This window comes from Lissotriton helveticus, chromosome 5_1 (genome assembly GCF_964261635.1).
Source record: "Lissotriton helveticus chromosome 5_1, aLisHel1.1, whole genome shotgun sequence".
Taxonomy (NCBI): Eukaryota; Metazoa; Chordata; class Amphibia; order Caudata; family Salamandridae; genus Lissotriton; species Lissotriton helveticus.
Window position 1 is genome coordinate 1,040,296,914 of NC_136065.1, and position 12,321 is coordinate 1,040,309,234.

The 12,321-nt window shown below is 42.0% G+C and overlaps 1 protein-coding gene across 2 annotated transcripts in view; it reads right to left on the reverse strand.

Annotated features, from left to right (window-relative positions):
- The window catches only part of ZFYVE27 (zinc finger FYVE-type containing 27), a 338,299-nt gene that overhangs the window by 19,659 nt on the left and 306,319 nt on the right, over positions 1-12,321 (reverse strand). For both annotated transcript variants that reach the window (XM_078643569.1, XM_078643568.1), the window contains one exon: positions 9,534-9,580. In XM_078643569.1, coding sequence (XP_078499695.1) covers positions 9,534-9,580 — 47 coding nt within the window. The remainder of the gene's footprint in view (positions 1-9,533; positions 9,581-12,321) is intronic.

A 12,321-nucleotide genomic window follows, 5' to 3' on the forward strand; every position in this document is an offset into this window, starting at 1 on the left:
ATCACTTGTGCCAAACTCTAAATAAGTAGATAAACTGGGGGGGATAGGCCCAATAAACCGGAACCAGGTGGGGCCTTTTTCAAATAGTATCAACAATAATGACCTGGTCTCCTTGTCACTTATATTTCAATTACTTATGAAAAAAAACACGCTAACTTCTGTTTGTGGTTGGGTTATTTAATCACCCAGTTTTTTCAAAAATTCATTTTTTTCCTAGATAAAAGGACTCTGTTCTCCTCAGAACCACATATACAGTTTACACACATGTATCACAATACTTTACAAAAACTCACATTTACATATACAAACAATTCAATCCTTCCTACTTAATGGGATTTTCCTAATACTATACACAGTAAACCTTACTATACATAGTACAACCACATTAAGAAACAAAAAACCAATGTGGAGCAAAAATATATGCTCTTTGTTATTCAATCCAATTGAACAGTAAATTAATTTTCAAATTATTAATACAGCGTCTTTCCAAAGTGTCAATCCTATATTATTTATGCAGGCGCTTTAATTTGACTCAGCGGAACTCTCGCTGTGCTGACCCGTTTCAAGCCACACTGTTGCCTTTGTGGGCTCTCATCAGGGCATCTTAGTTTCCAACATTGGACTTATCTAAAGGACACAAAAAATTAGACACCTATCGCTCATCTGCACAATTATCTTTGTTTTTACACCTTTACCTTTGGCTAGTTTGAGACCTACCTGCCAATGCAGTAAAGTTTTTTTTTTTAATATAAGGGCTCGTTAGCAATTTTCACAGCTGATTATAAGGTAAACCTGTAGGCAATAAAACATAATTTTCGTTTTTCTATACCTCCTGGTCACCAAGCTGTTGTTAGTTTGCTCATGTGCGAAATTATATATTGGCAAAACTTCCCAGCAGGTCAATCAAAGAATCACCCAACACAGGTCCCGTCTTAAAAAAAAGGTAATGACTGCCCCTATGGTGGAGCACTATATAAGTGCAGGGCACACAGAGAGGGATTTGAATTGGACGGTACTAATATCATTGAATGTATCGAATAAGGTGCCTAATGTTGAGGCTCTCTTGCTTAGAAAAGAAGCCTATCTGATCATGAAATTTAACACTGTGCAGACAGGGATGAACGAAATGTCTGAAATTTCCAGGATTTAAAGCGCTGTGTTAATGCCAAGAGTGAGTACTGTATATTCCGTTGTTTGCATGAGCTTTACTATGAATATCGATGCAATCATGTGTCGGAATGTCATGAAAATTATGATGCAAGTGTTCAATAATATATGGTGGGTTTTAATAATGTGGACTCAGGTAGACTCATACGAATAGGCTGGCTATGGATAAATAATAAGGAATACATATGTGAATGTAGGAGTTATCTCTAATTCGCTAGCTCTCACACATGTTAGAGACAGATCATAAGAACAATAAAATTTTGAGAACTTTGAATATAGTTAGTGATTAGTACAATGCTGGTATATAAGTAATTAACAGCATCTACACCTAATCGATATAATTGCAAGTTCCTCGTCAGTCAGGCGAAGAAAATCGAGCTTTTAAATTTTACCTGAGATCCCCCTTAAAAATACCAACAGACTGGTGCTCCGGGAGTACAATGGACTACAACTTCCAGCAGCACCAAGTCACAATACGTATACACGTCTATGACTGCGCACCGCACATTGAGGAAAACGTGTCGAGCGAGTGCTACATTGAAGGGAGCCAAGGAATACTGCAAGGTAAACACTTGGCGTCCCCGCGGAAAAGATTGAAATAAATGAACGAAGCATGTAGAAGCATTAACCTAAAGCCCAGTGTCACCTACTTAGGAAACGTGACAGCTAAGACCAGCGAGCACATACGAGTAGGCGGTGAATTAATAACACGCTGAAAGGTACGTGCATGCCCCTGATATATTATCCGTAATGGCAAGATCGAGAGCTGTGCTGAACGAATGTATGTCTTCATTTTGTGTTTTAAACAGAATGGCCTGGCAATGAAGAGAGAAAGCAAATAAGTCGCATAACGAACGAAATTGCAGGTATGTTGAATAACACAAAAAATGTCGAATTACCTCTAACAACAGCTTGGTGACCAGGAGGTATAGAAAAACGAAAATTATGTTTTATTGCCTACAGGTTTACCTTATAATCAGCTGTGAAAATTGCTAAGGAGCCCTTATATTAAAAAAAAAACTTTACCGCATTGGCAGGTAGGTCCCAAACTAGCCAAAGGTAAAGGCGTAAAAACAAAGATAATTGTGCAGATGAGTGATAGGTGTCTCATTTTTTGTGTCCTTTAGATAAGTCCAATGTTGGAAACTAAGATGCCCTGATGAGAGCCCACAAAGGCAACAGTGTGGCTTGAAACGCGTCGGCACAGCGAGAGTTCAGCAGGAGTCAAATTAAAGCGCCTACATAAATAATATAGGATTGACACTTTGGAAAGACGCTGTATTAATAATTTGAAAATTAATTTACTGTTCAATTTGATTGAATAACAAAGAGCATATATTTTTGCTCCACATTGGTTTTTTGTTTCTTAATGTGGTTGTACTATGTATAGTAAGGTTTACTGTGTATAGTATTAGGAAAATCCCATTAAGCGGGAAGGATTGAATTGTTTGTATATGTAAATGTGAGTTTTAGTAAAGTATTGTGATAAATGTGTGTAAACTGTATATGTGGTTCTGAGGAGAACAGAGTCCTTTTATCTAGGAAAAAAACGAATTTTAGAAAAAACTGGGTGATTAAATAACCCAACCACAAACACAAGTTAGCGTGTTTTTTTTCATAAGTAATTGAAATAGAAGTGACAAGGAGACCAGGTCATTATTGTTGAAACTCTAAATAAGGCCCTTTATCTAATTTTGCCCACACATTAAATATGTGATTTAGAAATTCCAGTTTTGTAATCCATGTGTGATGCCACCCATTTGCTTCCACTGTCTGCTTAAACATCTTCTACACATTTATGGGGTTATGTTATTAGTGAATTGCTTTTTGAAATTGACCACTTCGATATTACCTGTGCTAGGTTTGACAGGGAAAGTGGATACTTCACCACGGTTTGGTTTGCCATGCATCACTCCACTCTGTAACAATCTACTCTACGCCACTGCAATCAGTGCCACACCACTCTGGGCCACTGAATTCTATGCCAATGCACTCTATGCTATTGTACTCTAAGCCAACTATTTTGCACCACTGTAGTCTGTGCCACTATACTCTACAACACTTGACCCAGTGTCCTATACGCAACTTTAGTCTACACTGAACCACTGCTTTCTATGCCGCTCTACTTCACGGCAATGAACACTATGCCACTATGCTCCAGTCTGTACCACTGCACTCCATGCCAATGCACTCAATGTCATTTTACTATACACCTATGCACTCTTGACAGCCTACTCTGCAGTATGCACTCTTTGCCACTGTGCTGTCTGCCACTGCACCCTACTCTACACCACTCTACGCTGCTGCACTCTACCCTGCACCACTCCACACTACTCTACACCACTTCACCCTGCCCTGCTCTACTCTGCAAAATTGCACTCTCCACCACTGAACTCTACGCGACTCTTATCTGCACCACTGCACTCTACTCGGCACCACTCTACACTAATGAACGGTATGCTACTACACTCTACTCTGCACCACTACACTCTACACCACTGCATTGTACTCTGAAACAACATACTCTATGCCACTGCACTCTATTCCACTTTGTGCCACGCCACTCTATTCTGCACCGCTGCACTCTGCGCCACTGCACTCCACACCACTTTACTCAAAACCAATACCCTCTACACCACTGCACTCTATGCCTTGTACGCCACTATACTCAACAACGCTCTACTTAAAGCCACTGCACTCTACACCACTCTACTCTGCACCACTCTACACTAATGAACGGTATGCTACTACACTCTACTCTGCACCACTACACTCTACACCACTGCATTGTACTCTGAAACAACATACTCTATGCCACTGCACTCTATTCCACTTTGTGCCACTTAATGCCACGCCACTCTATTCTGCACCGCTGCACTCTGCGCCACTGCACTCCACACCACTTTACTCAAAACCAATACCCTCTACACCACTGCACTCTATGCCTTGTACGCCACTATACTCAACAACGCTCTACTTAAAGCCACTGCACTCTACACCACTCTTCTCTGCACCATTGCACTCTATGTCACTTTACTCTGCCCCACTCTACTCCACTCCATCTAAACCTATGCATTGTATGCTACTAAACTCTACTCTGCAGCACTGCATTCTATGCCACTGCATTTTACTCTACACCATTCCATTCTAACCACCCCACCCTTCACCACTCCACTCTATTCTGCACCGCTGCACTTTATGCCACTGCACTCCACACCACTTTACTCAAAACTAATAAACTCTACGCCATTGCCCTCTTTGCCAAGCTACACTGCACTGCACGCCACTATACTCTGCACCATTGCACTCTATGTAACTTTACTCTGCCCCACTCTACTCCACTGCACTCTCCGCCACTCCAATCTACTCTGCAGCACTGCCCTCTCTGCCACTGAACTCTACGCCACTCTACTCTATGCCTCTGCACCACTCTCTTCTAAACCACTACACTTTATGCCACTCTAATGTACTACGTGCCCCTGCACTCTACTCCACTGTACTCTACACTTCTCTACTCTAAGCCACTCTTCGCTATGCCAGGGCACTCTATCCCACTCTTTTATGCACCACTGCACCCTTTGCTATGCATCTCTCCAATCCAGGCCACTCTACTCTGCGCCGCTCCACTCTACACCACTTTAGTATGCAACACTGCACTCTACGCCACTTTACTCTATAACTCTGAACTCTACACCAATGGACTCTACACGACTACTATACGCCAGTGCACTCTACCTTGCAGCACTCCACTCTACCCTGCACCACTCCATGCCAATTCACTCTACACAATCTACTGTACACCACTAAACTCTACACTGCACCACTCTTCTGCACAAAACTGCATCTAAGCTAGTGCACTCTACACCACTTTACTCACAACCAATGCACTCTATGCCAATCTATTCTGCACCACTGTACTTTACGCCACTTTACTGTACGCGACTTTACAACACTACACTCTATAAAACTCCACTCCAACGCTCTACTCCATTATACTCTACGCCGCTCCACAACACTCGACTCCACTTTATTGCACTCTAAAACACTACTCCACTGTACAACGATCTATGCAACTCCTTCTATGCCACTCCATGCTACTTTACTCCACCCTATTTTATAACACAATACTACACTCTATATACACTCTATTCCACGTCACTACTTCACCTTACGCCACTCCACTCTGCTCTATGCCACTCAACTCTACAACATTCCACTCTCTTACACATCTCCACTCTATGACAATCTCCTCTGCTCTACGAACGCTACTCTACAACGCTCCACTCCACTCACGGCAATATCCTCTACACCACTCCACGGTGCTCTAAACCACTCCACAACACTATATGCCTCTCCAATCTACAACAGTCTACTCCTGTCTGACAATCTACTCCAGCCTACGCCCTTCCACTCTACAATACTCTACTCCCTCACAACACTCTGCACCACTCAATGTCACTCCATGCCGCTCAACTCTACTCTGCACCACTCCACTCTACTCTACTTTACGACACTCCACACCACTCTCCTTTACCCCCCTATTTTAAGTCATGCTGAACAATAACCACACTGGTGAACAACATGGCTAAAACATATTGGCAAAGCCAATAGCTCTTGCATAGGAGAGACCTATTGACTTTGCCAATGCTTGTTCAACCTACTGCCTCAAGTATTTTTACTATATTTGTCATGTAGTGGTCCATGCGTGACTCCAGTTTAAGCTCTTTTCCTAGCTGCAAACAGATATTCTGCTTCTACTTGCGATATAATGTATTGTAGGTCTTCAGTCGAAGTCTTGCACTTTTTTTCTATTCTTGGGATCACCACTGTTTCTGTGTTTGGTTTAAGGAATACCTCTTTTGCTGTAGAATAGTATGTAACATGAGTAGTTATGCCTCCTAAACTGAGGAGTTCTAGTTTCTAACATAAAATTGACACCCTTTTGTTCTGTATTTATTTGTACCTCAAATGTCAGCTGCCCCTTTGATAATGAGCGTCTACTTTAGTAAAGCACAATGTCTTCTTGATGTGAATGCATTTCTATTGCTTACTTAATGATGCCTTCCTCTTATTACAAAATGTGTGAAGCTGGATCTTCTGCCACTGGTGCAACCTCAGAGTCCTCACTTAGTAATAATTCAATTTCCATACACCCCTGTGACAAACTCCTGTGGGGTTGGTGGAGGTATTTTTTCTATTTAGTTTCTTTTGTAAACTGGTTTTATTATTTCCAACTATAAACAAAACTTGTCAACTGTACACATTGCATAAAAGACACCACAAAATACTTTCACAAGTGCGACAGGTGAGTCTGCAATATGAGTGCCAAGCCGTCCACCAGAGCTTCTAGGAATCTTTACATCTCATTTTCCCTTATGAGGGAGAATCGTCACACAATACCCTCTCACAATCCAGATCGCCGATGTGCAGTTCTCGTTCCATTCATGTAGGCTCAGAGGGAATATGGCTTTTGCAACACTGTCCGTAATGCTCTCCAGCTACTCAACACCCACTCAAACTTCCAGGAGTAACCACTTGACTCTTTGTTTTAGACTGTCAGTGTATTCTCTTGATCATTTAATCCCCAGGGGCTTTGGGATTTTTATGAGTCAAGTGCCTCTTTAAAGCTCTGCTTCTTTTTAAGTCAGATATATCTGCGTTGTACTTAAAAAAAATTTTTTAATTCTCCTGGGCTCAATAACTTCTGTTTAGCGATTATTTTATTGACTTTGATGGCCGAGCTCTCGGAATTGGAGCTTGATCATATTGTGAAGCAGAGTTCGATATTCTTGAGTCCAATATTCATTCTTTTGATTCTGAAGTGGATTGTGCTCTGAAGGAGAGTTAGATGATTTTCCCCCATTCCCTATCTCTATTATGCTCTGAAGTAGAGTCCAAAGAATCTTCTCAGCTTTGATAGTTCTCAGACCGTTTATCCCTGTCCTTACGACCTCAATCACTTTCAGATGTTGGATCTTGCATATTGAATTCCTCCTTATGTTTGTTTGGATCAGAAAGATGCATCGGCGTATCAATGCCTTCAGCGTAACGTTATTTAGAAATAAACTATTTTTGTTTGTCAACCTTTGACTTTATTTCTTTAGCAGACATCTTGCTGTCTGCTTTGTAGATTTAGGGTCTTTTTGTTCAGTAAAGCTCTTTCAGATGACTCCTTCTAGGATTTATGATGTAATAACCTGAAGTTCATAATACCCTTGTGTTCTCCTAAGAAATGTCTTCTTCATCCAAGAAACCCATGGGGCCTGTTATTTCTGTTTCTCTAACACAGAGTGTGCCTTATCCCATTGTCCAAGTGTGCCAGGATAAACTTTTCTCCATAAAATTAGAGTTTAAGGATTGAAAGAGGACCATACATTACAATCCTCTGACTAATGGTATCCTGGGAGGCATAACATGCATACAAACATACAGGGCGTTATTTTGATCGCAGTTGGGTCAGAATTTAAAAAGCATGCTCAGTTCTGAAATGGCTTTGAGGAGGCTCCAAGACAACACCCTGTCTCCAAACACTCTCCAACCTAGTCACAATTGGTCTTTGTCGGGAGCTCGGTCAGTGCACCTCTCAACCCAACAGCAGAGTACATGTACAGGGGCATTGTGGGCTTACAGTCAACATCATGAGGAGTCATACAACTCTGACCACCGTGTCGCCCCGAAAGAGAAAAATAAAATGTATACTACTACAAGTACTCTGGACCTAACTACTTGATGGCAAAAACGGCACCATACAAGTATTACCAAGCCTGTGTCCGGTCCAGGGAAGGCATGGCTTGGCAGTTCGGGCTGGACTGTTCCCATGAGGCACAGGGTCAGACTGATTTGCATATAGCCATGTCTGAACTGGGGTGGCAGAGTGAGCTAAAGAACGGTAATGGATCAAACCCAGATCTTTTGACTGGGTGTGAGTGTTTGATTGGCTCAGATGCTCCGTCCATCACCACCCCCTTTTGTACTGCTTTGGCTGCCATAAGTGTGGCAGGGTATGCTCAGACGTGAGTCCCTTGCTCACTTTGCCACTGGATTCAAGTAAGCCTGGCTGAAGACGGCTGGAATGCCAGAAACCGGTCCTCGGAAGCTTGTGTCCGGTCCAGGGAAGGCATGGCTTGGCAGTTCGGGCTGGACTGTTCCCATGAGGCACAGGGTCAGACTGATTTGCATATAGCCATGTCTGAACTGGGGTGGCAGAGTGAGCTAAAGAACGGTAATGGATCAAACCCAGATCTTTTGACTGGGTGTGAGTGTTTGATTGGCTCAGATGCTCCGTCCATCACCACCCCCTTTTGTACTTTATTTCTTTAGCAGACATCTTGCTGTCGCTTTGTAGATTTAGGGTCTTTCAGATGACTCCTTCTAGGATTTATTATGTAATAACCTGAAGTTCATAATACTCCTGTGTTCTCCTAAGAAATGTCTTCTTCATCCAAGAAACCCATGGGGCCTGTTATTTCTGTTTCTCTAACATAGAGTGTGCCTTATCCCATTGTCCAAGTGTGCCAGGATAAACTTTTCTCCATAAAATCAGAGTTTAAGGATTGAAAGAGGACCATACATTACAATCCTCTGACTAATGGTATCCTGGGAGGCTGACATACATACAAACATACAGGGCGTTATTTTGATCGCAGTTGGGTCAGAATTTAAAAAGCATGCTCAGTTTTGAAATGGCTTTGAGGAGGCTCCAAGACAACACCCTGTCTCCAAACACTCTCCAACCTAGTCACAATTGGTCTTTGTCGGGAGCTCGGTCAGTGCACCTCTCAACCCAACAGCAGAGTACATGTACAGGGGCATTGTGGGCTTACAGTCAACATCATGAGGAGTCATACAACTCTGACCACCGTGTCGCCCCGAAAGAGAAAAATAAAATGCATACTACTACAAGTACTCTGGACCTAACTACTTGATGGCAAAAACGACACCATACAAGATTTACCAATCAGGGACCTTGATTAGCTTCTCATGCTTTGTACTTGTTGGCACACCATTGTACATGGTTCAGTGCTGAAAAGGAAAACTCTCCAAATACGCAAATGTCTGTCACACTCAGTTTTTTTTGTAAACATGGTGAATCTTGGCACTCATTGCACCTCCTGCGTTTCAATTTCGGTATTGTATTAGCTTCAGCGATTCCCCAACTGGTGGATTTTTGCACTCTATATGTAGCTGGTAAAACCTGGTGCAATTTTCGCAGGTAAATGCGGCACATTCTAAGTTTGCACAGCTCGAAAGGAGGAAAACAATTGGTTTTACTGCAATACTTCTCACCCGACTGGTCTCAATGAACATTGCACTTACAAATAGAAATACTTAAGACAATTTGAACAGATAAAGAGTTATTTTCTTACCCTCTTTTTTAGGACAGAGAAAGTGGCAGTGCATCCAGTACAGGTAGCTGGAAAACAAAGGACCACACAACATAAGAGACAGTGTCTCATCAACTGTTTTGCATAAATATAGGAATTAACGAGGCAGGCCCGAGCAAAACAAAACAACGAATTGAAAGCAGAGGAAATGCCACAGTTTAAGAGATGTTGAATAAAATATATGAACATCATTCCTAACCAGCAATGGGGTATTGTACATAGAAGGTATCGGAGGACTATTTAAGATTCTGTACAATTAAAAAAAATAAAACCTATTGCACTACACATTTTTAGATTATCCAATTACATGACAGATTTTTACAAGGAGAGGTGAAGGAAGACTCGCCCGAACCCAGGTCACTAGCATTACACAATCTGCAACTTAGCCAGTAAAATACATCTGTATCCAAATAAAGTGCACTAATGACAAGTTTAAAACAAACACATGATATTATTTCAAACTAGAATTGAGCTATTTTCATTATGATTCCAACGGCTCAAATACTAAGGGCAGCAGGGTCGACATAAACAGAGTAGTATAAGAGTAAAGCGGTGTGGTGACAAGTAAGCCAACATAAGATAGTCCAGATTTTATTACTTAAAAAAAATATTTTCCCTTCTTTGAAGGCAGACAGCAGGCACTGCTTTCACTTTCAAAAGATTTCCATTTAGTATATGCAGCGTAGCAGATGGTACTGTTGGCATGTCTAGTAGCATGGTAAGCACTACTATCTGTTATACTGCATGCAAAATGCAATAGTACTTCTACCATGCAGACAGCTTTGTAGCCTCTGGTACTAACCATTACAGTCAAAACAAATATACCCAGGGAGAATGACAGCATACGAATGAATCTCGGTCCCACTTCAAAAGGGACAGTATTAAACGAGCACAATTCACTTCTAGATGTTCCTGATCACAATGACTTGAAGTAACAGCTGCTGTGTTTCCCATAGACTCAACCATTCCTAGGATTTGTAGCAGCGATGGATTAGCACAGAGGGAGACCATTGGTAGCGTTTTGGAGTTAGCCTGAACCACTGTTGGAAAATGTACCAGGGGCATTGTGTGGAATCTCCTATCCCTCTAGAATCTAGAGAATACATTAGGATGGCAGTGTCATGCACAACTGGGTTGAGAGTTACTCCATAACACTTCATCGTAGGCTAGCGCTTTCAGATGCAGAATCTTCCTTTTGTGTTTAGGTCTTAGTAAAATGTGGTAAAATGTTTAAGCTATAGTAAGTTGAGGGGTGGCAGCCAAATTCTAGCTAAAATAGACTGGCTTCCTGAACACGACCTTAAAAACTGCCTGCCTCATGCAAGAGCTTGAGTCGAAAGCAAGCAGGAGGAGTTGGGTGTTGGACAAGCTGTACAAGACTGAGAGTGAAAGAATGAACCCGTAGGAGGCCCGAAGCTACCACCATGGTGCAACTAGTGGAGTCACTAGAAAAAAACTCAGGGTCCCTTAAATCACAGCAAGGGACAGATGTAATGTACTCCAGCTCTTGTCGCAATGAGTTAGAAACATCACAAACCGTGAAAGGATTGTTCGGGATCCCAAAGCCCGATACCGAGGGGAAGTCGGACCAATGGTGCTAAAGTGTCTCTGGAGGCAGTGAAAGTTTGGTCTGAGAAGGAAGTACCTACCATCTTTTATACATAGCAAGTGAGAAAGAACCTCAAAGGGAGAAGGCTATTGGCGAGGACATTTGCTTTCTCATTGACAGACAGGGAGCATGGTATTGTGCCCTGTTTTCAAGTCCCCTATACTCACTACAAGACTCCTCTAAAGATACAACTCAACATCTTACAAGGGACAGGGTCGCTTTTAGTCCACAAGAACACCAGATGATTCAAAGCAACATGTGTTCGAAAGGAAAGAACCAGGAAGTAGTGCCATACATAGAACGTCATGCATCTAGGCCGCATTTATGCAACCTTACCATGTTTGCTGCATGGACTGAGCCGAAAGGAAGGGTTCCCGGGGATTTTGTATTACTTCACCAGCATAGCAAAGTAGTATCCTAAACAAACATCTAAATAAACTGTATCTGACTAGAATATGTTTATATTCTAAAATCTTAGCAATAGGATGTTAACTTTCGGGAAAAGAAACTCTCCTTTTATGTTACTAGGAAAACCTTGAACTTCACAAACTGAAAAAAAGTTTCAATTTCAATCCACCCCATTCCGAATACACAGTAGCACACTTTAGCAGATCTTGTTTTTTTATTAGAGGTTTCACAAAGGAAGATAAATCAAATAGGGCGTGACCTAAAGCAAGATATCAGTTGCTCGATTTTAGACCTTGTTGGGACGCTAAAGGGAAGACTTGGGATACTGGGGGCCACCGTGGTGGTTGACGTAGTTTGCTACTAGTGTCCTGGAGCCCATCCTACTATGGCTCTCCAAACCAGGCCAAGTCACAATTTCCGCACTTGATTCTAAGGGTAGAGGGTAAACAGTCACATGCTTTTTAGGGAGGTAGAGCAGGGGAACAAGAGCTCAAGAGTCAACAGTCAACCAACAGACACAATAACTTAATTTTCAGTCCAGTGGCTGTCTTCAATTTAAGGAAAGTACTTTGAATCACACAGCAATACAAATGCAATTCAATCAGGATGGCACCCCTGGTTATGATCTCGAGTGGTCGTAACACCCACCCAGTACTCTCTCCTGCCTGTATGATCCTATTAATTATAGTCTCCAATATCTTGTTACAGAAGCATGAATTAGGCACAGATGCAGACTAGCTTATGCGGACCCTA